The sequence below is a fragment of the Staurois parvus genome, unplaced genomic scaffold, assembly GCF_062004578.1.
Source record: "Staurois parvus isolate SC_StPar_1 unplaced genomic scaffold, SC_StPar_1.0 ptg000817l, whole genome shotgun sequence".
Lineage (NCBI taxonomy): Eukaryota > Metazoa > Chordata > Amphibia > Anura > Ranidae > Staurois > Staurois parvus.
In genome coordinates, this window is record NW_028318613.1 from 337,560 (window position 1) to 365,469 (window position 27,910).

General features: G+C 47.2%; 1 protein-coding gene across 1 annotated transcript in view; it reads left to right on the forward strand.

Annotated features, from left to right (window-relative positions):
• The window catches only part of LOC149444095 (myotubularin-related protein 13-like), a 355,643-nt gene that overhangs the window by 118,206 nt on the left and 209,527 nt on the right, over nt 1-27,910 (forward strand). The window contains exon 2 of the mRNA XM_089654946.1: nt 1,071-1,156. Coding sequence (XP_089511072.1) covers nt 1,071-1,156 — 86 coding nt within the window. The remainder of the gene's footprint in view (nt 1-1,070; nt 1,157-27,910) is intronic.

A 27,910-nucleotide genomic window follows, 5' to 3' on the forward strand; every position in this document is an offset into this window, starting at 1 on the left:
AGGGGTGTATTTACCACAAGGCAAACAAGGCACCTGCTTAGGGCGGCATTTTTCAGGGGGGCAGCACCTCCCGCCAGAAGAAGGGATGAAAGAAGGGACACGCATGCCATGGGAACCAGGTGGGATCTGAGAGAGGCTGCGGGCTGTTTGATGGTGTATGTAGAGCCTGACTCTTATTCCCGGGGATGTCCGGAGCTGTGAAGATGAGTGTCTTTCTCTCTATTCCCGGGGGTTGGGGGGGTAGTGGAAGGCTCTTCTAGGTGGGGGGGCATGGGTGTTGTTGGTCAATGTTAGGCTCTCTCTGCAGGAGGAGGAATGGGTGGGGGGGATGGTGTTGGCTTGTGTCCATGGGGGCAGATAATTTTTGTGTTGCCTAGGGCAGCACAAAACCTAAATACACCACTGTATGAAGCGCTATTAAACCCAAAAACTGTAATATATTGCAGCTTACCAACATTTTTTTTTATTATTATTTTTAAAGTCCGCGGAGGTGAGAAAATAACAATAACCCGTAAGTGAATAAAAAACGCGCAAAACACAAACAAAAAAAAGTGCACTTGGGGTGCTTTAGTATACCTCCCAAAGGGGCAAAAGGCTCCTGACAGCGACAAAGGGTCCCACATGGTCCACCATGGACTTTTTTGGCTAAAAAGGCCCGGCGGACCCCTTTCCTTGTGGCTAGCCGAAGCCAACCACCGAGTACTAGGTCAGGGGGCTCTCCGAAAGAGAGACCCCCCCCCCCTAGGGACAGGGGATGAAGGAACCTGATGGCCACTCATACGCCCCCTAGACTTTAGGGCAGGCCCGAGGACCCACACCCTCCATCCTAGTGAGGAAAAAATAATAGTAACACTTTAAGACTCGTCTCCGTTCTGCTCTTTGTATAGTCTCTAGGCAACTGCTTATCATCCTGTGTTGGAGGATAGAAAGTCTTGGCTGAAAAGCACAGAAAAGATGCAAAGTTCTAACCAGATAGGATGATAGGAGTGCAGCAGAGAACAAAGACTTGTGTATCTCATTGTGGTTATACAGCTGCAGATCCTTGACTTTATTTTTCTTTCTATTCACAGGCTCTGGCGAAGGATTGGGCAAAATAATTCAAAGGTTTCCTCTGACGGACTGGAGCGATACGCCGTTCCCACAGGGAATTGAACTGGTACGTGGAACACAGTTTATTTTTAGCAGTTTTGTTTATATACTCCTGGACCGAATTCACAGAAAGATGAAGAAAAAGAAAAAAAAAAGTAACAAAGTGCCGTAGTGATACAATGTAACAAAAATGTTCTTTTTTTTTTCCCCTCTTCAAAGTCTCACCTGCTTTTTGCTCCTCACATCACAATATTCACCTTCATTACCTTTCACAGGAGAGGTTTTACCCTAGGTTCACATCTGTGCGGGTGGTGCTGCTGCGGATCCGCACGAAAATCCGTGCAGCCGCACCACCCGCACAGAGAAATGCGGACCCACGGGCAGGTGCCATTAGTTCTAATGGCACGCCGCCCACACTGGAAAACGCAACCGTACCTCGGCTGCATTTTCCAAAGACGAGCCGGGACGTCTTCCCTGCGTGTCACGAGGCAAGGGAGTCCATTCAAATGAATGGGCTCTCGTGCCCGTGCAAAACCTGGCCCGGACGGCCGCATAGATGTGAACCGGGGGTTATTGGGGGGGTGGCCCATCTGCACATGCACCTTAATGTTGGAGCCCAGAGAAGGGGGGGTGGCCCTTCTGCACATGCAACTTAATGGTGGAGCCCAGAGGAGGGGGGTGACCCATCTGCACATGCACCTTAATGTTGGAGCCCAGAGAAGGGGGGGTGGCCCTTCTGCACATGCACCTTAATGGTGGAGCCCAGAGGAGGGGGGGTGGCCCATCTGTACATGCACCTTAATGGTGGAGCCCAGAGGATGGGGGGGTGGCTCATCTGCACATGCACCTTAATGGTGGAGCCCAGAGGATGGGGGGGTGGCTCATCTGCACATGCACCTTAATGGTGGAGCCCAGAGGAGGGGGGGAGGTGGCCCATCTGCACATGCACCTTAATGGTGGAGCCCAGAGGAGGGGGGGAGGTGGCCCATCTGCACATGCACCTTAATGGTGGAGCCCAGAGGAGGGGAGGTGGCCCTTCTGTACATGCACCTTAATGGTGGAGCCCAGAGGATGGGGGGGTGGCCCATCTGCGCAGGGGCAGGTGATTTTCTGCTCATGCGCAAAGACAGAAAAAGGTTTTGGACTGCTGGAGTAGCAGTCTTTGCACATGCGCGGGAAACCCCACATGGGTGCAGATGGTCGGGGAAATGGATGTATGAGCAGATGTGCCGCAGGGCTCTTTCAGGACCTGAGCTCTGTGGCAAATATGCGCAGAGGGTGGGGAGAAATACTCACCTAATTGCAGTACTTACAAAAAATGAAAAATTTGTTAGAGAGGGAGGGAAGAGGAAGCAGGACAGCGCAGTATGCCCCTTTAGAGTGGATGTCTGCTTTAGAAATCCATGCACATTTACCCCTGGTTCACACCTGTGCAGCCGTGCGGGCCGTGTTTTGCACTTGCACGAGAGCCCATTCATTTGAATGGACTCCCATGCCCGTGACACGCAGGGAAAGTTGTTCCTGCACTACTTTGGAAAACGCAGCTGAGGTTCCCAGTACGGTTGTGTTTTCCAGTGCGGGCGGCGTGCCATTAGAACTGATGTCACCCGCCCGCGGGTCCGCAATTCTCTGTGCGGGTGATGCGGCTGTACAGATTTGCGTGCTGATCCGCAGCGGCACCACCCGCACAGATGTGAACCTAGGGTCATGCAGCTGGACACCTATCATTGCATTGAACAGGCTGCCTGCATGCACCAGCACAGAACACCTGTGCATGCAGAGCGGATGACAGCCCTTTGCACATGTGTACAGATTGGTACCCCCGTGTGAACGAGGTCGAGGAAGCTACTTGAAATGTCGGCAAATTCTGTTTTGCATTACAAATCCTGTTCTTTTGTCTCCCCTATAATAAAGTGGATCTGCTTTCCTGAGATTTCTCACAGGGTTTTCTAAACAGAACACTTTGGAATCCTCTGGCTTTGCCATCTTTCATCTTTGGAAAAAGTATTTGGAAGGGGGACTCTGCTGACAAATGAGAAACCTCCACGTTTTTGCTGAAATTTGGCCATTTTAATTTTCCCCACGAGGAGCGATTTAATTGAAGCCGCGTGTTGTGTCCGAAACACCTTTCCGAAAATACATGTAGTGTCCAAACTGCAACGCCCATCCTGGAGATGATGTAAACAAGCTGCTGGCTGGGTTGCTCTAAACCAAAGTTCCAACTGGTTCTTAAAGAGAAAGTATGTAGCGCAGACTACTGTAGTAGTGTTTCCAAACCTTCTTCCAGCCATGGCGCCCTCGTAAAGTCTGTTCAGCCCTGAGGCACCCCAATATAAGTTCTGAGTTCAGTCCTGAGGCACCCCAGTATAAGGCTTGGCTCACATTCCTGCATCCATAAAAACATGCGCAAAACGGCATGCGTTCCAGACATGCAAATAAATGAAATGTGCTGTTCTTTAGCAGATGTGCAGGGGTGCCATTTATTTCTTAATTGTACCCCCACGCATTGGCAAATGCGGTGCGTTTTTCATTGTGGCGCTATTTTCAATGCAGAGCCATAGAAAGCAGTGTGCAGGAGCTGACATTGTTTACATACAGATTTCTCCGCCGTCGGAAATGCTCAGAGAGCGCTAGGTGCCGGCGGGGGAATCACCGTCTGGGACCCGTTGATTGACAGCTGAGGCTGTGCATGCGCCCCCTACCCAGAACTGTAAAATCACACACACACATATATATATATATATATATGTGTGTGTGATTTTGCGCACCCGTGCCGCCCTGTAGCAGTATTTCTGCTATAGGGTGGCGCGTAAGCGGTTGAGGTAAAAAAAAAAAAAAAACACTTAGCCTTTACAAACACTTTAATTCCTTCAGTGTTTTGTCAATGATCATTTTTATGTTCTAAAATCATGGTGAATTATCTCTGGGCGCGGACCTATGTATTTCTAGGTGTCCCAGACTCCCAGCCTCACGCATCTCTCTGCTGTAGAGTTGGAAATTGAAATGAAAGGTGCAAGAAATTCCCTGAAGATTTCCCAGCAGATGACTCGCCAAATGACAACATAAATGTGACACATTGGGGTTGATTTACTAAAGGTAAATATACTGTGCGCTGCAAGCGCAGTTGCTTTAGAACCGAGGCGAAGCTCTGAAATGAGGTGAAGCTCTGCTGATTTCTTTTCATACAATCATGTGCAAGCAAAAATGCTATTTTTTTTTTTTTACTTGCGTGATCTAGAGCAACTGCACTTGCAGTGCACAACCTATTTGCTTTTTGTAAATCAACCCCTTTATCTGCATTGTTGTGTAATGTTCTATAGCAGCCTTTCTCAACTAAGGTGCCCAGGCACCCCGGGTGCCTTGAGGTTTCTTCAGGGGGTGCTTTGGCAAAAATGTCTAAAAATTGGCCAAAACTGAAATGCAAGCCAGCAGGTGGAACAAGCCTGCCTTTTAATTACACATAGCCACGGGTTTTCATTGTGCACCATTACGACCTTCTAGCCTCCGGCGTCCTGACAACCAATGACATCATCAGTTGATAAGGAGGATGTCGGTTGCCTGCACAGCATCCTAATTTGACCGTCTCCTGCCCCTCTCCATCATTGCTGGGGCCACATTAGCTCAGTGATGGATAAAAACTGGGGAGAAGAGAAACATTGGAATACTGGTCAGTACCAGTGTGCAAAAGTATATTTGCTTTGGAAGAATAAATCACCTCTAATGTTGGTTGTCCTACATGTGTGGATGTTACCGCATTATATAAAACTATTAGAATTGTTTTTCACATTTTAGAATGCAGTCCCTAATTTTAAAGGGCGCCTCAGGACTGTATATAATTTTAAAGGGTGCCTCAGGACCGTCCATAATTTTAAAGGGTGCCTCGGGACCGTCCATAATTTTAAAGGGTGCCTCGGGACCGTCCATAATTATAAAGGGTGCCTCGGGACCGTCCATAATTATATAGGGTGCCTCGGGACCGTCCATAATTATATAGGGTGCCTCGGGACCGTCCATAATTATAAAGGGTGCCTCGGGACCGTCCATAATTATAAAGGGTGCCTCGAGACCGTCCATAATTTTAAAGGGTGCCTCGGGACCGTCCATAATTTTAAAGGGTGCCTCGGGACCGTCCATAATTTTAAAGGGTGCCTCGGGACCGTCCATAATTATAAAGGGTGCCTCGGGACTGTCCATAATTATAAAGGGTGCCTCGGGACTGTCCATAATTATAAAGGGTGCCTCAAGACTGTGCATAATTTTAAAGGGTGCCAAAAAACTGTCCATAATTTTAAAGGGTGCCTCGGGACTGTCCATAATTGTAAAGGGTGTTTCGGAACTGTCCATAAATTTAAAGGGTGCCTCTGGACTGTCCATAATTGTAAAGGGTGCCTCTGGACTGTCCATAATTGTAAAGGGTGCCTCGGGACTGTCCATAATTGTAAAGGGTGCCTCTGGACTGTCCATAATTGTAAAGGGTGCCTCGGGACTGTCCATAATTGTAAAGGGTGCCTCGGGACTGTCCATAATTGTAAAGGGTGCCTCTGGACTGTCCATAATTGTAAAGGGTGCCTTGACTGAAAAAAGGTTGAGAAACACTTGTCTATAGAACAAGCTTTGCAGGCTACAGGTTCTCTTTAAAGGATCTTTTTTTTTTTTTAATGGGTTATTTTTTTGCCTATCTTGCTTGGATCCATCATCAATGTCGGTGTGCTCATGTTCTGTGAAGATTTATTGTGTTTTCCCCGGGGTTAGATTGTTGTTATGGTTGGAGCAGTGCGTGTGGCAATATTTCTAGAATACAGGTTCTGCCCTTGTCATTGGAGGAAGCAGAGAAGGTTAATGAGATTATGTAAGGAGAAGAATGGCATTCTTTAAACGCCGGCGTCGGAATAAATGACAGTTTATAACATACACTGTACTGCAGTCTCGAGGGCGTTCATGGATATTGGGAACGTGTGCAACCAGATCTGGTCACCGGCGCTAAGAGGCGGCCAAGGAGTTCACCAGAAAAACGTTTATATGGGCAATACCAGCCAAAGAGGCCAATTTACCATTTATTAGCACCTTTGCCTGCTAGTTATGGCAAGGAATACATGGATACATCGCGCTAGATATACGGTACATTGTACAGAAGAACAGGAACTACGCTTTTCTGAGCCGGCAGCTCTACAGAATTTTTGCCCTTCCTTCTTCATGCAAAATGGGTCTGCTTATGGTAAAACTCCAGCATTTTGAACAAATATCACCAAAGGGCCGCCCAGAATATTCAGTAAATGCATTGTCAGAGACTGCAGACATGTAACAAGAGATGGTCAGAGACTGCAGGCATACTACAGGAGATGGTCAGAGACTGCAGGCATACTACAGGAGATGATCAGAGACTGCAGGCATACTACAGGAGATGATCAGAGACTGCAGACATGTAACAGGAGATGATGAGAGAGTGCAGACATACTACAGGAGATGATGAGAGACTGCAGACATACTACAGGAGATGGTCAGAGACTGCAGTCATATTACAGGAGATGGTCATAGACTGCAGACATATTACAGGAGATGGTCAGAGACTGCAGACATACTACAGGAGATGGTCAGAGACTGCAGACATACTACAGGAGGTGGTCAGAGACTGCAGACCTACTACAGGAGATGCTCAGGCACTGCAGATATACTACAGGAGATGGTCTTAGACTGCAGACATACTACAGGAGATGGTTAGAGACTGTAGACATACTACAGGAGATGGTCAGAGACTGCAGACATACTACAGCAGTTGGTCAGAGACTGCAGACATACTACAGGAGATGGTTAGAGACTGTAGACATACTACAGGAGATGGTCAGAGACTGCAGACATACTACAGCAGTTGGTCAGAGACTGCAGACATACTAGAGATGGTCAGAGACTGTAGACATAGTACAGGAGTTGGTCTGAGACTGCAGACATAGTACAGGAGTTGGTCTGAGACTGCAGACATAGTACAGGAGCTGGTCAGAGACTGCAGACATAGTACAGGAGCTGGTCAGAGACTGCAGACATAGTACAGGAGCTGGTCAGAGACTGCAGACATACTACAGGAGATGGTCAGAGACTGCAGACATACTACAGGAGATGGTCAGAGACTGCAGACATACTACAGGAGATGGTCAGAGACTGCAGACATACTACAGGAGATGGTCAGAGACTGCAATCACAATACAGGCTTTGGAGAATGGAGACAGTCAAAGCCTGAAGACATATAAACTGAGAATGCTGGAGATCACGGCCATTACAAATCAGCGTGTTCGCATTTTTGCTCCCTACAGCACTTCTAAAATTTGCTTTATTATTTACATTATAGAAGGTTAGAGGAAAAATACAAAACATAAAAATAGAAAAGTAGGAACAGCACAGGAAAGGGGGGTCCCTGAGGACCGCACAGTAAGCTTCAAAGTGGTGTGGCCCTTGGGCCGCAGGTTGGGTACCAGGGTTGCAGGGACCCCCTTTGTGTCCATTATTCACCTTGGGTTTATTTGAAGCTGTGAGTCCTCCGGCTGCAGGATTCGCAGGCAGCAGAGCGACGGTCCTGGCAAGCTATGCGGTGGCATCATCTTCTCTGTGCCAGATCAGCTTTTCACGGCAGCCACCAGCCTTTGATCTCGCTCATCTGTGAGATGATGCGGTGAATTTCTCTCTAATCCTCTGGCCCGCCTGCCATGGCCGGACGGACCGTCGAAACAAAGATCAGTCAGCCAGCTGGCGCGGGCCTTCGTGCGTGAAACCGCATATATAAAGATGACACGGACGTATTAGAAACCGAGACTCGGCGCTGCAATATCAGGATCAACCTGAGAAAGGCGAACATAAACCCCAGTGTGCAGAACTGCACGTACTTACCCACTGAGCCAGGGGCGGACTGATCATTTGGAAACTCGGGCACTGCCCGAGGGCCCAGGGTCAGTAGGGGGCCCCATGAGATGCCCCTGCTACCTTTTTCATAGGCTTTTTTGAGTTTGGGCAAGGACACAGGGGCCCCATGATTCCCTATTGCCTGGGGGCCCCATGAGTTGTCAGTCCGCCCCTGCCACTGAGTCACCTATTTGTATCACTAGAAGGAAGAGTCCCCGTAAATTGGAATTATAATTTAGAAAGGGTTACACGACAAGAAAATGAAATGGTGATGACGCTTTGCTTCAATTATTGTGTTTATGAGTCTTATAAAGCAAATTATTATACTTGCATTATAAAGTGAAACTCCTATTTTTATGGGGAGAAAATAAACAATTTGGGATAGCTGCATACTGTACATTGCAAGGCGTTCTTGTAGAATCATATCTGCTTCTTTTACATTTTATCTGGAGGAGGGGCTTTCTCAGCTATGCACACCCTTCTGCCTGAGCTAAGGACAGATGGATTCCAGGATGAAAATTCGACATGAATCATCTGCCTTTACTCAAGATGGCCGCAGCTAGAAATGCTAGGGGGTGGTTTTACAAAGTGATTTCTTAGCAAAATAAAACCTGATGAAATGGATGGATGGAGGGAGGGAGTTCTTTTGAAATTGAAAGTGGTAGTAAAGGTCATAGAATAAATTAAAGAAATGAGGACCCCAGGGCAGTTTGGGCCATAATGTGCCAGTATGCACCACATGCTAGCACGTTGTGACAGACTTGCCTTAAAATGAAGCCCTCCAGGAGCCAATTAACCTACCAGCATGTCTTTGGAGCGTGGGAGGAAACTGCAGTACCCGGAGGAAACCTAAGCAGGCACAGGGAGAACATTTGAACTCCAGGCAGGTAGTGCCGTGGTTGGGATTTGAACCGACAACCTTACTGCTGCCAGACAGAAGTGCTAATCATGTGTATGACACTACGTAGCTACAGAATGACTCTTGTTGCTCTCACTGAGTCCAGTGAAAAGTGGGAGAGCGAATGCAGTGCTGCTGCTGTCAATCCAGTGCTGCGCCTGAGATCGGGCTAAAGTAAGTATCTGGGGGGGCTGACAATGGAAGTTTTTTTTTTTTTTTTTTTTTTTTTTTTAACCTTCCTTCAGAGATGACATTAGGGCAGCAATGGGCAAACTACGGCCCGGCGGACCTTTTAATCCGGCCCGCGGTGCTAGGCTCCCGCTAGGCTCCTCTCACAGTCCGCCCTGAAGACCGATGCAGCATGAAAATCTGTCTCCTATGAGGATCTGTCCCCCTCGACGTATCTGTGCATGTGCCGGAGATCGCCGATCGGCTGCTAATGCCTGAAACTGGCACATGCGCAGATACGTCGAGGGGGACAGATCCTCATAGGAGACAGATTTTCATGCTACACTGGAACGACGCGGGAACACGGCGAGAGGAACGCGCGGAGCAAAGGTAAGTGAATTGACACAGGGGGGACTTGGGGACTTAATATGGGGGATGAATTACTATGGGGGATGAATTACTATATGGGGGATGAATTACTATATGGGGGATGAATTACTATATGGGGGATGAATTACTATGGGGGATGAATTACTATAGGGGATGAATTACTATATGGGGGATGAATTACTATGGGGGATGAATTACTATATGGGGGATGAATTACTATATGGGGGATGAATTACTATATGGGGGATGAATTACTATATGGGGGATGAATTACTATATGGGGGATGAATTACTATGGGGGATGAATTACTATATGGGGGATGAATTACTATGGGGGATGAATTACTATATGGGGGATGAATTACTATATGGGGGATGAATTACTATATGGGGGATGAATTACTATGCTTACTATGGGGGAATATTACTATACTTACTATGGATGACACATACACATCATTCATCTACTCTTGGTCCGGCCCCCGGGTCCAATATATGAACCCATTGCGGCCCTCAAGTCAAAAAGTTTGCCCACCCCTGCATTAGGGTAAAAAAAAAGAAATCTACAACCTTTACAACCACTTTAATATCAGTTGCAGCTTGCTGACATCGGCATAGAACAGAAGTACCAGATTTGACTGGAGTGGATGCAGTCACAACACACAATTGTCAGTAACATCCCGGAGTTCTCAGAAAATAATTGCCTTTTTTTTTTTTTTAATCCAGTACAACTAAACCTTGTTTAATAGTTTTGTAAAGGACAGCGCATGATGGGCGGACCGTCTTGTAAACATTAGAATCCATTAAACTCCAGAAGCCCGATGTTCCCAGGAATGTCTGCATGCTCTCTCTTGTCAAGGTGATGAGTATATTTAGCATTGCATGTGACCTGCTGTACCTGGTCCAACCTGTGAGCCTCACCCACAACTTTCCCTCTAAGAAATAATGTAGTCATAATGCAGAAAGCTGCACGTTTACTATGACTTACTTCTAGGAGTTTGCAATTACAGAATAGGTTCAGAAAAAAAAAATTTTTTTTCATTTTTCTTTTGAGCCTGGGAATCATTGCACTGGCGATCAGTAGATCGCCGGTGCCATGCAGGACACCTGCAGACCTGTCAGTGTATCTGTGTGCCCATACATCCCATTTGGACAAGGAGATACAGTCTAACAGGAAGACTCCATGAACTACCACATCACTCCACAGCGTCATGGTAGTTCATTGAGACCTACAAGCTGACAGTTGCTGAGGCCGTTGGGACTTGTAGTTCCTTCATTCACGGAACTCTGTGATTGAATGACGCAGCCATGTGGGTGGAGCCACATTGGTTTTCAAAAGTGACAGCTAGTACGGGGAACTTCTCCTCGTACTGCTGTCACACGGAGTGTGGAACTTGGGGAGCGGCTGCATGATCGGGAACATGTTACATGTTCCACCCGAAAAACAGGTGTTATATCTCGCCTTGACTATTGTAACTCCCTCCTCATTGGCCGACCTCATCGCAGGCTCTCCCCTCTTCAGTCTATCATGAATGCTGCTGCCAGACTCATCCACCTTACTAACCGTTCTGTATCAGCCACCCCTCTCTGCCAATCCCTCCACTGGCCTCCACTCAGTGTCCTCCACCCCTCTCTGCCAATCCCTCCACTGGCCTCCACTCAGTGTCCTCCACCCCTCTCTGCCAATCCCTCCACTGGCCTCCACTCAGTGTCCTCCACCCCTCTCTGCCAATCCCTCCACTGGCCTCCACTCAGTGTCCTCCACCCCTCTCTGCCAATCCCTCCACTGGCCTCCACTCAGTGTCCTCCATCCCTCTCTGCCAATCCCTCCACTGGCCTCCATTCAGTGTCCTCCACCCCTCTCTACCAATCCCTCCACTGGCCTCCACTCAGTGTCCTCCACCCCTCTCTGCCAATCCCTCCACTGACCTCCACTCAGTGTCCTCCACCCCTCTCTGCCAATCCCTCCACTGGCCTCCACTCAGTGTCCTCCACCCCTCTCTGCCAATCCCTCCACTGGCCTCCACTCAGTGTCCTCCACCCCTCTCTGCCAATCCCTCCACAGACCTCCACTCAGTGTCCTCCACCCCTCTCTGCCAACCCCTCCACTGGCCTCCACTCAGTGTCCTCCACCCCTCTCTGCCAATCCCTCCACTGGCCTCCACTCAGTGTCCCCCACCCCTCTCTGCCTATCCCTCCACTGGCCTCCACTCAGTGTCCTCCACCCCTCTCTGCCAATCCCTCCTCTGGCTTCCCATTGCCCAACGGATAAAATTCAAAACATTAACAATAAAATATAAAGCCATTTATAACTCCGCCCCAAATTACATCACCGATCTTGTCTCCAAATATCACCCAAACCGTACTCTCCGCTCCTCGCACGACCTCCTGCTCTCTAGCTCCCTTGTCTCCTCCTCCCATGCTTATCTCCAGGACTTCTCCAGAGCTTCCCCCATCCTCTGGAACTCTCTACCCCAATTTATAAGACTATCGCCTACTCTGCTCCCTTTTAGGCGATCTCTGAAAACCTCTCTCTTCAGCAAAGCCTATCCTGCCCTCAGCTAATAATGGAATCTTCTATTCCTCCTACCAGTCCATCCCCCACAGTTACTACCTTTTGTACCACTAGCCCCTCTCTCCTAGATTGTAAGCTCCCAGGATCAGGGCCCTCCTATCCCTCTTGTATTGAACTGTATTGTTACTGTATTGTCTCCTGTTATAATAATAAATAACAATATTCCCAAAGGTGAACGTATCCTATAACAAACAGCTATGTAGTTTTCTCTGCATTGGGGTTTGTTTACTAAAACAGAAGAGTACAAAATCTGGTGCAGCTGTGCCTATAAACCAATCAGCTTGCAGGTTTTGTTGTCAAAGCTTAACTGAACAAGCTGAAGTTAGAATCCGATTGGCTATCATGCACAGCTGCACCAGATTCTGTGTACTCCAGTTTTAGTAAATCTGCCCCATTGTCTCTATAATAAGTGTTTGCATAGCCCTCCAAGCCTCTTGGTCTCTAAGCTTTACTTCCTAGGGGCACTGCTGCTGGCAGTGGTACATTGTTTAAAAATGAATATATCAATTAAAAAATATGTAAAGAAAACCAAAAAGCAGGAAAACATCAAGGCAGCTGCCACTTTAAGTTTAGATTACACTTAAAATCTGTGCGAATAGTAAAAGTAAGGCTTTAGCCCTTTACATACTTATGCAGACTCATATATTAAGATATACTATATTGCCAGAAGTATTGGGACGCCGGCCTTTCCACGCACATGACCTTTAATGGCCTCCCAGTCTTAGTCCGTAGGGTTCAATATTGAGTTGGCCCCACCCTTTCCACGCACATGACCTTTAATGGCCCCCCAGTCTTAGTCCGTAGGGTTCAATATTGAGTTGGCCCCGCCCTTTGCAGCTATAACAGCTTCAACTCTTCTGGGAAGGCCGTCCACAAGGTTTAGGAGGGTGTCTATGGGAAGGTTGGACCATTCTTCCAGAAGCACATTTGTCAGGTCAGGCACTGATGTCGGGGGAGGAGGCCTGGCTCACATGACCTTTAATGGCCCCCCAGTCTTAGTCCGTAGGGTTCAATATTGAGTTGGCCCCGCCCTTTGCAGCTATAACAGCTTCAACTCTTCTGGGAAGGCCGTCCACAAGGTTTAGGAGGGTGTCTATGGGAAGGTTGGACCATTCTTCCAGAAGCACATTTGTCAGGTCAGGCACTGATGTCGGGGGAGGAGGCCTGGCTCACAGTCTCCGCTCTAATTCATCCCAAAGGTGTTCTGTGGGGTTGAGGTCAGGACTCTGTGCAGGCCAATCAAGTTCCTCCACCCCAAACTGGCTCCTCCATGTCTTTTTGGACCTTTCTTTGTGCACTGGTGCGCAGTCATGTTGGAACAGGAAGGGGCCATCCCCAAACTCTTCCCACAGAGTTGGGAGCATGAAATTGTCCAAAATGTCTTGGTATGTTGATGCCTTAAGAGTTCCCTTCACTCTAACTAGGGGGCCAAGCCCAACCCCTGAAAAACCAACCCCACACCATAATCCCCCCTCCACCAAACTTTACACTTGGCACAATGCAGTCAGGCAAGTACCGTTCTCCTGGCAACCGCCAAACCCAGACACGTCCATCGGATTGCCAGACAGAGAAGCGTTATTGGTCACTCCAGAGAACACATCTCCACAGCTCTAAAGTCCAGGGGCAGTGTGCTTTACACCACGGCATCCGACGCTTTGCATTGCACTTGGTGATGGAAGGCTTGGATGCAGCTGCTCAGCCATGGAAACCCATTCCATGAAGCTCTCTACGCACTGTTGTTGGGCTCATCTTAAGGCCACACCAAGTTTGAAGGTCTTTAGCTATTGACTCTGCCGACAGTTGGCGACTTCTGCGCACTGTGCGCTTCAGCATGCGCTGACCCCGCCCTGTCATGTGACGTGGCCTACCACTTGGTGGCTGAGTTGCTGTTGTTCCCAGTTGCTTCCTCTTTGTTATAATCCCAATAACAGTTGAGCGTGGAATATTTAGTAGCCAGGAAATGTCACGGATGGACTTATTGCACAGGTGACCACCTATCACGGGACCACGCTTGGAGTCACTGAGCTCCTGAGAGCGACCCATTCTTTCACCAATGTTTGTAGAAGTAGTCTGCATGCCTAGGGGCTTGATTGTATACACCTGTGTCCATGGAGGGGATTGGAACACCTGAATCCAATAATTTGGAGGGGATTGGAACACCTGAATCCAATAATTTGAAGGGCTGGCCAAATACTTCTGGCAATATAGTGTATGTACATCAAAAATATGGCAACACTATAACACATACAAAAATATTCCTTAAAGTGTCCATAACAAGTTAAAAAAAAGTCCTCCATCACCATAATCTTGTTGAAAAAGAAATAAAGTGACTAAATCTTCTTTCAAAACCAATATAGGTGCTCCACCACGTGATCAGCTGAAACGCTCACCAAATCACAGCAGCCACTGAAGCAGTCAGCAGGCAATAGAAATAAGTTCCTGTGTATAAGGTGTCATTTCTTCTCCATGATATTACTGAGGCCACTCCACTCATGAAGATCAGTAATGGAAAATCCTCAAAGCCGGAAATTTCGCAGAGCATTTCAGCTGATCATGGGGTAATAAAAAGACGTGTCCTGCTTGATAAAATAACCTTTTATTTTAATCGTCGACCATAGAAACAGTTAATGATTTTTCACGAACTGTTCAACAATTATTTGTCTTGTAAAAGCAGATGAGCATTAGAAAGGTTACAAAGTAGCAGCTGTAGGAAATAGAAACCCCTGGAGCTTACTCTTCAATGAAACGGAAGCTGCGTCTTTCTGGTCTGACCGGTCCCTTTGGGCCCTGTTCTCTCGCCCTCCAAGGTCCCCCTTTTTTTTAAATGATATTTTCAGGAAAGTGAAGCCTTCTGTTTACTCATCGAAAAGCAACGGGTCAATGTACATTCACGGTTTCAGGATGTGGCACTACAAGTTTCAGCAGTCCCGGAGCTTCTGGTTTAGTGTTTAGGTCACTGTATGGTTTGACAGACTTAAAGGAGAAGTACAGCCAAAGCTCTTTTGGTTGTAGTTCTGTGGATCACAGGAGTGCAGTTTGTTTTCCTGTGGTGTGACCCGTTTTCAGCCGGCAGTGGGCTTCAGTGGTCCAGGCTGGGGAAGGATCCCGACCTCAATGTCGGGATCCACCCCAGAGTCTGGCGCGGAATCCGCTGAGAGCCTGAGCCAGCCGCTCCCTCCCCTTCCACAGCCAGGTGACTGACAGCCATCGTTCTCTACTCAGAGCGGCTGTGAGAACTCAGTGGTCATGTGATTGCTGAGTTCTGACACTTATGCAGGCCATACACGGGTCGAATTCCGAACGAATTTTCTTTCGAAAATCTGAAACTTCTTGCGATTTGTAACCCAATTGTGCCTCCATTGATTTCGAAATTCGACCAAAAAAGCCTTTAAATTTCACCTCATGTTGCTACAGAAAAGAATTTTCGTGGCCAAGAATTTTCTTTTCCTTTTCAGGTCACAGCTCGTGATCATTTCTTTTTCGATTATATTTCTCGCACGATTCTCCCATCGTTGATTTAGAAATTTGTTAGTTTTTCAAAAAGTTTCCAACATGCCCTGATCACTCAAATTCGATGGTTACACGAAAATGGTCTGTTTCTGTGACCCACTAATGGTGCAAAACAGAGCGAAAATTCTTAGAAAAGATCTTTGAAATAAAATTATTTTGGAATACAGGCTTCCTTGAATAAGTGAGTTTTCAAAGATTGCCTAAAGGCAGACAGGGTGGGGGCTGACCGGACATACTGTGGTAGGGAGTTCCAGAGGATGGGCGAGGCTACAGAGAAGTCCTGTATGCGAGCGTGGGAGGAGGTGATGAGGGAGCTGAAGAGGAAGAAAAGGTAGAAGAAAGGTAGGTCAGTAGACAAGGTGTTCCGTTTTAAGGCCTTGTCACATCATCCGTGTGAATTTGCCAGAGGCAGTTTCGCTTTGGAGAACACAGCAAGGAGGGAAAGCACTTACCTGCTTTCATGTGTCCCTCCCTTGTCGCCTAGAAGAGGGCAGTGCTTGCAGATTTTGCAGCGTTTTTGGTTACACTTTGCTGTCAAAGCTGGGGAGGGAGTGACCGATTCTACAGGATGTATAGTGTGACTGGGCCTTTACAGTTTGTTTTCTTTAAAAGTAGCCACAGCCTGAGTAGAAAAGCCTGTCCGCTGCCAGCAGAAGGACCCTTGCTGTCTGTGTGGAGACCATAGCCTCTCTGCAGAGGTCCGACACGCTACCCAGAGTTGAATCGGTAAAGCTCGTGCTTCCTGCTGATTTGGGAGCTCTAGCTGTGACATGTTGGGTCTCTGCAGAGAGACTACTGCTTCCACACAGTGCTCCTCTATAGCATGCTGGCAGGGGACAGGCTTTTCTGCTCAGGCTGTGGCAGCTTTCAGAGAACAAAAGTTTAAAAGACTCGCCCTCCTGCTGTCAAAGCTGGGGAGGGAGTGACGGATTCTACAGGATTTATAGTGTGACTGGGCCTTTACAGTTTGTTTTCTTTAAAAGTAGCCACAGCCTGAGTAGAAAAGCCTGTCCCCTGCCAGCAGAAGGACCCTTGCTGTCTGTGTGGAGACAGTAGCCTCTCTGCAGAGGTCCGACACGCTACCCAGAGCTGAATCGGTAAAGCTCGTGCTTCCTGCTGATTTGGGAGCTCTAGCTGTGACATGTTGGGTCTCTGCAGAGAGACTACTGCTTCCACACAGTGCTCCTCTGTAGCATGCTGGCAGGGGACAGGCTTTTCTGCTCAGGTTGTGGCAGCTTTCAGAGAACAAAAGTTTAAAAGATTCGCCCTCCTGCTGTAATAAGATGTTTTCAGTTTGAGTTTTTTGGTCCGCTTATCTACGGCAACACTCCGTCTTCTGCAGGAGACGTTCGAAGGTCAGGTTGAAGTTGGCAATGATTCTGGGTGTGAAGCTCTTCATGTCGTCTTCCAAGAATCGTCTGTTCTCATATCGTTTGTCATAATTGACAAGAATAAAAGAAATAAAATCACAGCGCACCAATTAAAATTTTCCCCAAAGTTTTGTGACGTTTGCCAAAGATCTTTACAGTGTTTGTTGTGGAAATTGATACCAGCATTGGCCTTCATTACCATTTATACTCCTATTTTGACATAGGCGCATTTTTCTGCTTTTATAATTTGTGGCTTTTTTTTTTATGGTATTTTTAGTTCTGTCAATCTGTTATTCATTACCTCACAGTGTTCTGTGGTGATGCATAAATTGTGTGTGTTTCTGAGCAGCTGGGGTTTGGGCTCAATTTTAGCCAGGCTTCCATCTGCATGGAGTTTGTGCTCAGAAGTTGCCCTCTAGGTATGCATTCCTAAAGAAAAGATGTTTCGGCAACACAGTAAAACTCTAGCTTGACTTAGTGGCATTAAAGCCCAAAAAATGTCAAATATGGCAGCTTACCAGTCAGATGTTGTGGCTACATTAGTTTTCTTTTTTTTTTTTTTTAGGCTTTTTCCCCTTCGTTTTCACCTGGTGATCTGGGCAGTAATACACCTCCTTTATTAGCCACTTGCATCATAGTAATCAAAGACTGTAGGCAGCAAGAGGCGCCTGCATCTTAGCAATTTAGGATGATAAGCGACAAGAGCTGCCTGTGTACTAGCATCCTAGGATTATGAGCAACAGAGCCGCCTGCATCCTAGCAACCTGGGATGATGAGCAACGGGCCGCCTGCATCCTAGTAAACTAGGATTATAAGCAACAAGGGTGGCCCATGTCCCAACAACCTAGGACAATAAATGGGGGTCACCTTCCTCCTAGCAACCATGGATAATTTGAAACTGGAGCTGTTTGTTTCCTACCAACATAGGACTACTAGCAACCTTGGATAATAAGAAACAGGAGCCGCCTGCATCCTAGCAACTTAGGATGATAAGCAACAAGAGCTGCCTGTGTACTAGCATCCTAGGATTATGAGCAACGGGCCGCCTGCATCCTAGTAAATTAGGATTATAAGCAACAAGGGTGGCCCACGTCCCAACAACCTAGAACAATAAATGGGGGTTCACCTTCCTCCTAGCAACCATGGATAATTTGAAACTGGAGCTGTTTGTTTCCTAGCAACATAGGACCACTAGCAACCTTGGATAATAAGAAACAGGAGCCGCCTGCATCCTAGCAACCTAGGATTATAAGCAACAAGCGTTGCCCACGTCCAAACAACCTAGGACAATAAATGGGGGTCACCTTCGTCCTATCAACCATGGATAAGAAACTGGAGCTGTTTGCTTCCTAGCAACTAAGGACCACTAGCAACTTTGGATAATAAGAAACAGGAGTCGCCTGCGTCCTAGCAACCTAGGATGATAAGCAACAAGCTTTGCCCACGTCCTAACAATCTAGGACAATAAATGGGGGTCACCTTCGTCCTAGCAACCATGGATGATAAGAAAATGGAGCTGTTTGCTTCCTAGCAACTTTGGATAATAAGAAACAGAAGTCGCCTGCATCCTAGCAACCTAGGAGGATAAACAACGGGCCTCATGAGTCAAAGGAACCTTGGATGATAAGCAACAGGGGCTGCCTGCATCTAAGCAACCTAGGAGGATAAACAACGGGCCTCATGAGTCAAAGGAACCTTGGATGATAAGCAACATGGGCTGCCTGCACCTAAGCAACCTAGGAGGATAAACAACGGGCCTCATGAGTCAAAGGAACCTTGGATGATAAGCAACAGGGGCTGTCTGCATCTAAGCAACCTAGGAGGATAAACAACGGGCCTCATGAGTCAAAGGAACCTTGGATGATAAGCAACAGGGGCTGCCTGCATCTAAGCAACCTAAGAGGATAAACAACGGGCCTCATGAGTCAAAGGAACCTTGGATGATAAGCAACAGGGGCTGCCTGCATCTAAGCAACCTAGGAGGATAAACAACGGGCCTCATGAGTCAAAGGAACCTTGGATGATAAGCAACAGGGGCTGCCTGCACCTAAGCAACCTAGGAGGATAAACAACGGGCCTCATGAGTCAAAGGAACCTTGGATGATAGGCAATCAAGGATGCTAGCCTGCAGAAAGTCCTGCTTCCTCACTTGTGTTGTGTTCATGTAAACGTTAACATAAATGTTACATGCATATGGTGTAAAGCCAGATTTATACTTAGGATCTTACTACAAGCAAGATTCCTCGGTCCCCCACTCAGCGTATCCGGCGCACTCCTCCTCATTTCTTCACTGTCTGAAGCTCCCAGGTTGTGGGTGAGCTCTCAGCATCTTAATGTGCAGTCCAGGACTGCTGGTCCTACATTGTACAGGATGATATCAGAGAGCCACCACCAGTTGGGCAGCGAAGGGAAGAGGCTCTGCAGGACTGGTTACATAAAGTAGGAAGCCTGTGAGCGAGGAATATAGTGAGGATATCGCCTCCTTCATCATCTTGTAGGCAACCCTTGTAGTAAGGAGGAGAACCCACTACAGGGGTAAAGGGTTTTTTTCCCCCCGGAGTTCAGCTTTAAACTCTTGAACAAGATGTGACTGGAGCTTTTTAAAGTCCTTCCCAGCACTTTTGGCTTGCTTTGGTCTTTGTAGGAAATGATAAAAAAAAAATAACTTACAAGTAACCAAACTCTTATAACAAATTGGCGTGGGATAGTGTGGGAGGGGAATTATGAAACCCGAACGTTGATGTCTTTTAAGTGTTTTGTCTACGTGGCTCTGATAAGTACTTCCATTTTCAGGTTTAATTGTCCCCTAATGCCAATCTCCGTACATTTACAGTTAACATTCCCAACAAATGTTTTGCATTTTTGTGGCGACGGCTTCCTAAAGTGTTGGTTTTCCCCCTACATGAGGCTGAATTAATTTGGGTATTTTTGGTTTCCCGCTTTAGGTTCCTTAATGAAGGTTCCGAGATAATCAAGAAAGCTTCAGAATAGATTACATTGACTCAGCTTCCTGTTTATCTGTCTGTGATATTGTTTGCTGCAAACATCTGACCTTCGAAAAAAAGCCCCTTAGTACTGTTCAGGAGTTAACAGAAAACGTTAAGCCATATTTGTATTTACACAAAAACATATTAAAGAGAAGTATGGGAATGTTAAAAAAAACAAACCATCATACTCACCTAGGTGGATGTAGCATCAGTCTGCCAACTTTGAGACCGAGAACTGAGTGATCAAACACCGCTGATCACTCAGTTCTCAGTCTTCAGTAAGCAAAGAGTGGTGACTGTCAGCCACCGGCTCTCTGCTCTTGCACCTTCAGCTGTCTGTGGAGGGGGCGAGAGTGGCTGGCTCAGGCTCTCAGTGGCTAGCCAGCTGGTGGTCCAGGCATCTGGGTGGATCCTGACTTTAAAGTTGGGATCTCTCCAGAGCCTGGGCCGGCTCAGTGACGTTAGCTTGCTGTCAGCTGAAAATGAGTTCTGTTCAGGAGCTTCAGGAGTTCAGGAGCTTTAGCACTACTTCTCTTTTAAAGTGTAGGTAAACCCAGGCAACGCTTTATTTGCTCCCTTTTGGTTGGTAGGGAAGAATTCCAGGTATGGCATTTTTTACATAGTTGCCTTGGTCCAGCTGGGACCAGTATAACTATGCATATATCATACCTGTGTGATCCCTCTAGAACAGGGTTTCTCAAGCAGGGTTCCTCAAGCAGGGTTCCTCCAGAGATTGCTAAGGGGTCCCTTGAGCAATTTCTGCCTCTCAGATAAGGAACCGCAGCCACAATTGATCTTTTTTGCTATCTGTAAGGGGTTAATATTTCCCAGCGTCCACAACTGTAAGGAGCATTCTTCCCACTGACCATCACACTAATGTATCAGGAGTTGTAGATATAGTTCTCTAGCTCCCTTGTCTCCTCCTCCCATGCTCATCTCCAGGACTTCTCCAGAGCTTCCCCCATCCTCTGGAACTCTCTACCCCAATTTTTCAGACTATCGCCTACTCTGCTCAATTTTAGACGATCTCTGAAAACCTCTCTTTTCAGGGAAGCCTATCCTGCCCTCAGCTAATAATGGAATCTTCTATTCCTCCTACCAGTTCATCCCCCACAGTTATTACCTTTTGTACCACCAGCCCCTCCCTCTTAGATTGTAAGCTCCAAGGATCAGGGCCCTCCTATCCCTCTTGTATTGAACTGTATTGTTGCTGTATTGTCTCCCATTATATTGTAAAGCGCTGAGCAAACTGTTGGCGCTATATAAATCCTGTAAATTAATAATAATATAGTCATTTTTAGTAGGGGTTCCCTGAGACTGGAAAGTTATTTCAAGGGTTCCTCTGTGGGGTTGAGAGTGGCTGCTCTGGAAGCTGGAAATCACTGTATAGACACCACAACTTCAGTGACCTCTACTAGCTTCCAAGTCCCATGCTGAGTGGCTGCCCTGCTGCATTGTGAATGGGGTTGGCTGCTTGGCACAGGCACCATTCAGAGAATGCTTTGAGTGAATGCAAAGGGTACTCTGATTGGACAAGGTGGAGAGGCGGGGTGGTGATGTCATGCTCTCCACCATGTCCAGTCAGAGAATGCTTTGCAATCATTTAGAAAATGCAAAGCTTTCTCTGAATGGCGCCTGTGCCGAACTCCTGTATCTGCGTTTCAGGGCCCACACACACCGGCACCCACATGGATGTCAAATTGGGAGCAGCGGTTGTGTCCCAGTTGACATGAATGGGACTGCCAACATGGGGATGCATGGAACACTTGTGCATCCCGTGTGGGAAAGCACAGCCCTTTGCACAGGTGTGCACTGTAGTATGTCCATTTGAACTAGGCCTAAGTTGCTTTGTGTCTGCTACATCTACTGATAATAGTAACATGCAGCAGGGAACTGATCACAGTCTGTGATAGAATGGGGTCCACGGCCAGTTCCTTGGCCTGGTGTCCACGTTGTTCCTGTCTTCCAGTGACACCGACTTCCTGACAGGAAGCTAATACAGCTACACGTGCACGGTTTCATGACGTCTGTATGGAACAGCGCAGCAATACATCCCTTACAGTGATAACATCACATCATACTAATTATAATCAACGTGAGAATTCAGACGTGTAGTGCAGACACTCCAGTGGAAATGACGTGATTGCTTTTTGTCAAATCATTTTTAAACATGCAAAAAAGGATATTTCTTTTTCTTTTCTTTCTTTGTTTACTTTGAACCTATTAATAAAACATCAGTACATGAATCGGTAACACACAGGTAACCAAATGACTTTGTTTTTGAGTAAAAAGTAACTTTTGCTTTCCAAGTACTGCTGTTTCTGACCTTCGTTCCTGTGACAAAGTCTAGGCAACTTACAGTAGATCACATGACTTGTAGTGAGATAGAGGACCCTGAAGACACAACTATTGTGCTTCCCCTTGTGTGTAAAAGCAAACGTTTTTCAAAAAGACAAACAAAAACAGCCTATTAGAGTGAAAAAACAATCCATCAGTCTCTGGAACAAAGCAAAACTTCGGCTCACCGCCAGCGTAAAGGTGTCCCTTTACAGGGTTTAAAGTGGAACTTTAGGTAAAAAATGGGCAGACAGGCAAAAAATGGGCAGACAGGCAGGATTTTTAATGCAGAAGAGACATGCTTTGTCTCTTCTGCATTAAAGCTACCAACCTGCCTGTCTGCCCCCTGCACAGTGAGCTGCGCAGGCACAACTCTTGCTCAATACCAGACCTTATGGACACCTGCTGACAGCTTCCTGCCCTTTTCAGCCCTCTCTTACAGGAGGGTTAACCCTTACAGGCCTCATTCTGACCCAAGATCTCTCTGAGCCCACTATTAGAATAGTTTTTCACATTTTAGAATGGGGTGCCACATAAGCTCAATGATGGAGAAAACTGAGGGAGAAGAGAAACATTGGAATACTAGTCAGTACCAGTGTGCAAATGTTCTTCGCTTTGGAAGAATTCTTTGCTTTGGAAGAATAAATGACCTCTAATGTTGGGTGTCCTACATGTGTGGATGTTGCTGCGGTATATAAAACTATTAGAATAGTTTTCCACATTTTAGAATGGGGTGCCTCAAGCCGGTCCATACTTTTAAAGGGTGCCTCCGGACTGTCCATAATTTTAAAGGGTGCCTCGGGACTGTCCATAATTTTAAAGGGTGCCTTGGGACTGTCCATAATTTTAAAGGGTGCCTTGACTGAAAAAAGTTTTGGAAACGCTCTCCTATACTAACAGTTGATCCAGAGGAAGGCGAAACCCCCAATAAATTATGGTCCAATTTACTCCAGTGGGGGAAAAAAATGTCTTCACGATCCTCCAGGTGGCAATCAGATATTCCCTGGATCTTTAATCTCTGGTGTTATCACCGATTAATATTAGTATCCAGGTATATTTTGTGCATTTAGGAATGCATGCTGGCCAGAGCTAGTTCTTGAGCGCGACTTTTCTACATTTTCACAGTTCTGTGAAGAAGCCTTTCTGTATTTGAAGGTTAAATCTCCTGTCCTCCAACTGTAGAGTGCCCTCTTGTCCTCTGTAATGACCTTGAAGTGAATAACTCCAGACCAGGGGCGGACTAACCATTGGGGAACTCGGGCACTGCCCGAGGGCCCGGGGTCAGTAGGGGGCCCCATGAGATGTTCCTGGTACCTTTCATAGGCTTTTTTGAGTGAGGGCGAGGACACAGGGGCCCCATGATCCCCTATTGCCCGGGGGCCCCATGGAGGAAGGTTGGGACATAACGGAGGCAATGACACCGAAGAGCTGGAAGGGATCGCTGGCTGGTACGTCCGCCATATTGTACACACGACACCAGACCAGGGCAGACTGTCCATTTGGAAATTCGGGCACTGCCTGAGGGCCCGGGGTCAGTAGGGGGCCCCATGAGATGTTCCTGGTACCTTTCATAGGATTTTTTGAGTATGGGCGAGGACACGGGCCCCATGATCCCCTATTGCCCGGGGGCCCCATGAGTTGTCAGTCCTCCCCTGCTCCAGACCAAGTTCACTATATGGGCAACCTATGTATGTATATATGTGAATCCCCCCCCCCCCCCCCATATAACACATAATAGATTCCCCTTAAAAGTTTTAGATATCTGGCAATTTTGCTTAAAGATTCCTTAAAGTGGAGCTCCACCCAAAAGGGGAAGTTCCACGTTAAGGACTGATCCCCCGCTTGCCATTAAGGATTGGCACCTTTTGAGGGGCGGGGGGGGGGGGGGGGGGGGTGCGGGTACGCAAATTTGACGGGTACCCGCTCCCACTTCCGGTCCATTGCCTAGGTGATCGGAAATGGAAGGTATTCTCTCTCCCACCCTCCCTGTAGTCTTTTGGGACATGTGACAGGTCCCAGAAGACTACAGAACCATTCATGAAGCTCAGCGTTACTCGCACATGTGCAGTGGGTACCCGCAAGCCGCAAGCTGTCACAACTGGGTGCCCACAATGAAGATGCCGGCCTCCTGGAATACAGGACGGACGGTAAAACGGGCTGCGGGGGACACACCACGGGACCGAGGGACAGGTAAGTGGCTGTTTTTTAAAAGTCAGCAGCTACAGTTTTTGTAGCTGCTGACTTTTATTTCTAGACAGGATAAGTGGAACTCCGCTTTAACATTGTGAAGCTGTTCAGACTTTGTGGAAATGTACAAAATTGTGTCCGAAACAATAACTAAGACAACTGCGCTGGCGGGGGACTTCCGCATGATGTGTATAGTGTATGGGACGGCACCCAAGGATCATACCTAGGAATTGGAGCACGTGTCCCCCACCCACAGGATCACACGGGGGGACTCTGTGGCCTCAGCGTGCGTCCTTCTTTCTTGTGTGTGAGTGGCGGCCGCCCAGCGATTCTCTCGATACCGGCAGAATACCTTATATTGTTTCTACCTGCTGTGCCTCTTCCTGAGCAGGACGAATATCTCTCGGATGTTTTTCTCTGCCGCTCGGCTCCTTGCAGCGTTTTTCTGCAGAAATCGCTCATTACGTACAATGATCATAATATTTACTCCGTGTTCATTGTAATGGAGCTGTGAAAGTTGTTTGTTCTCTGCCATTGTTATGAATGGGATGGGTGTATGTGATATTGTTCTGTTCTGTGTAATTAATCAAAGGCACAAAATTAACATCACTTACTGTAAGTTTCTTTTTTTATTTTTGTTACCTGAGATAAATAAGGAATCCTTGTACCATTGCATATTTTTGGTATATTATTGATGTTTTAGTGTAATCTTTTGTCCTGGTTTTGATTTCCTTCGAGAAACATTAACTAGTTGCCGACCGCAGATAGCCAAATGACGGCTGCACTGCGGCCAGCCAGTTCTGGGTGGACGTCATATGACGTCCTCCCAGAACGCACCCGGCGATCTCCGTGACACAGCTGATCACGTGATGTGGTAAAAGACCAATCACAGCGGCCTTTTACTACGTGATCAGCCGTGTCCAATGACACGCTGATCACAGGGAAATTCAATTGCCGGTTCTCGGCTGCACTTTCCTCATGCTGTCAGATCGTGAGGAAAGTACTGCCGAGAACCGGCAGTTGTCAGAGCAGGGATCGTCACCGATCATCAGGGCACTGATGATCAGTGCCCTGATGATCGGTGCCCAGCAGTGCCACCCACAAGTTCCGCCCACCTGTGCCCAGCAGTGCGCCCACTAGCTCCGCCCACCTGTGCCCAGCAGATCACCCACCTGTGCCCAGCAATGCACCCACCTGTGCCACTCTGCAGTTTCACACACCTGTGCCCAGAAGTGCCACCCACCTGTGCCCAGCAGTGCCACCCACCTGTGCCCACCCACCTGTGCCACCCACCTGTGCCCACCTGTGCCACCCACCTGTGCCCACCCACCAGTGCAGCCCACCAGTGTTGCCAGTCAGTGCCACCAGTCAGTGCCCAGCGGTTGTGCCAGTCAGTGCCGCCAGTCAGTGCCCAGCAGTGATGCCAGTCAGTGCCGTCTATCAGTACCCATCATCAGTGTCACCTATCAGTGCCGCCTATCAGTGCTGCATATTAGTGCCGCCTATCCGTGCCACCTCAGTACTGCCTATCATTGCCCATCAGTGCCACCTATCAGTGCCCATCAGTGCTGCCTCATCAACGCACATTAGTGAAGGAGAAAAATTACCTGTTTGAAAAATTTTATAATAGAAACAAAGAAACTTTTTTTTTTTCAAATTTTTTGCACTTTTTTTGTTTATAGCGCAAAAAGTAAAGTGCCCAGCGGCGATTAAATACCACCAAAAGAATGCTCTATTTGTGAGAAAAAAATGATCAAAATTTCATATGGGTACAATGTTGCATGACCGCGCAATTGTCAATCAAAGTGCGGCAGCGCTGAAAGCTGAAAATTGGCCTGGTAAATAAGGGGGTAGGAGTGCCCGGTAGGCGAGGGGTTAAAGACATTGTTTAAAGCTGACGTTTATTGTGCTTATATTTTGCCTTCTTAGGTTCCTCCCTCCCTCCTCCTCAACATGATAATGAAACAAAACCTTTCTGTTTTCATTCTATACCTCATTTCAGTCCCACTGACATCATGATTGGGTCCCTGTGCTTCTTTATGCAGTGCAGGCAGATCATAGCTGGTGGGAGGGGCCTCAGTCCTGATGCAAGCAGTGGGCTGGCTCTCGGGAGGAGTTATACAAATTGTGCGTAAAAGACAAAAAGAGGGCGCACAGGCCTAGTGCATTACCTTAAAAATAGGATTTATTAATAAAAAGTAAAATACAAAATAAATTGATGTGAAATCAGATATACATGGGAAGCATGTCACAAGGGATGCAGGGTGGTACAGGAACCCCTGTGGGTGGTCTGGTGGGAGACTGGGAGCCTCTGGATAGCTGGTGGCTGACGCGTTTCGAGGAAGCACCTCTTCTTCAGAGCCAGTGTGTGTGTGCACAACCTGAGACCTGAAACTCATACAGTTTCTTTTGTATTTCCCTGGTCCGTTGAGGGCAACAAGGCCTGCATTTCTCTAATCCATGTGGGGATTCCAATAGCGGGGAGTCCACAGTTCAGCGCAGGAGTACATACATTCGGTTGCTACATTCTTCTTTCTGGAGTTATACAAATATCGAAATGTCTTGAGGTTTCAGTCTGGAGGAGAGGGTGTTCCTAGGCAGGCTTTATTTGCCAAATCATTTCCGACGAAACGCGTAGGGGATGGCTCTGACATGGCGTCATCACGCACACCCACCAGACCTGTTATACTGTTATGGCTTTGGCAGTTTTATTTTATTTTGCTGTGTTTTGCACGATTGTCATACTTTTAATAAACGGAGAGCGGTTTACATATTTCATATTGGGTCTGTATCATCATTTTTATTCTAAGCTGGACGTCCTTCAGCCAGGAAATGAGGCAGAGCTCTATTTGACTTGCTGCAGCTTCTAATGCACATTGTGAGAAGCTCACAGTGTGCAGTGAAATCAGAGTAAGTCATTTCAGTCCAGGACTGGTTTTCTGATGGTGACAACAGTGCACCATGTCTGTATCGTTTTGTGTATAACCCTTTCGCTGCCAGGTCCATGCGTCGTACAGACCTGACGGCATGACAGCAGGGGGTTTTACACACAATCCAGTGGCTGCAGACCCAGCATGTCTGAATAAAGAGAACCTGTCACCTAAAAAAAAAAAAAAAATAGTTACACACAATCACATAAAATCCTCACCCTCAATACATTTTTTAGGCCACTCCCACCCCCACATATACACACGTACGAACGCTTGTATGGGGGCACATACGAATGCGTGTGTGGGGGGAGGGCGCTTATGTTTGAAAACGTTGATTTCGATACACGTTACATATCGCTGCGCACGCCGGAGTGAGAGCGATAATTCTAGCACACGACCTTCTCCGTAACACGAAACAAAAGGCTTTTGAAGTGTCGCCTGTAGAAAATATAAGGCACTGAAGTTTGTTGCCATTTCACAGGCACATAGAAATTTAATGTAGGAGATGTTGGGTATCTGTTTACTCAGTGCAACCTCGTCTTTTGTATTTTACAAAAAAAAGTGGGTAATTTATTGCATTT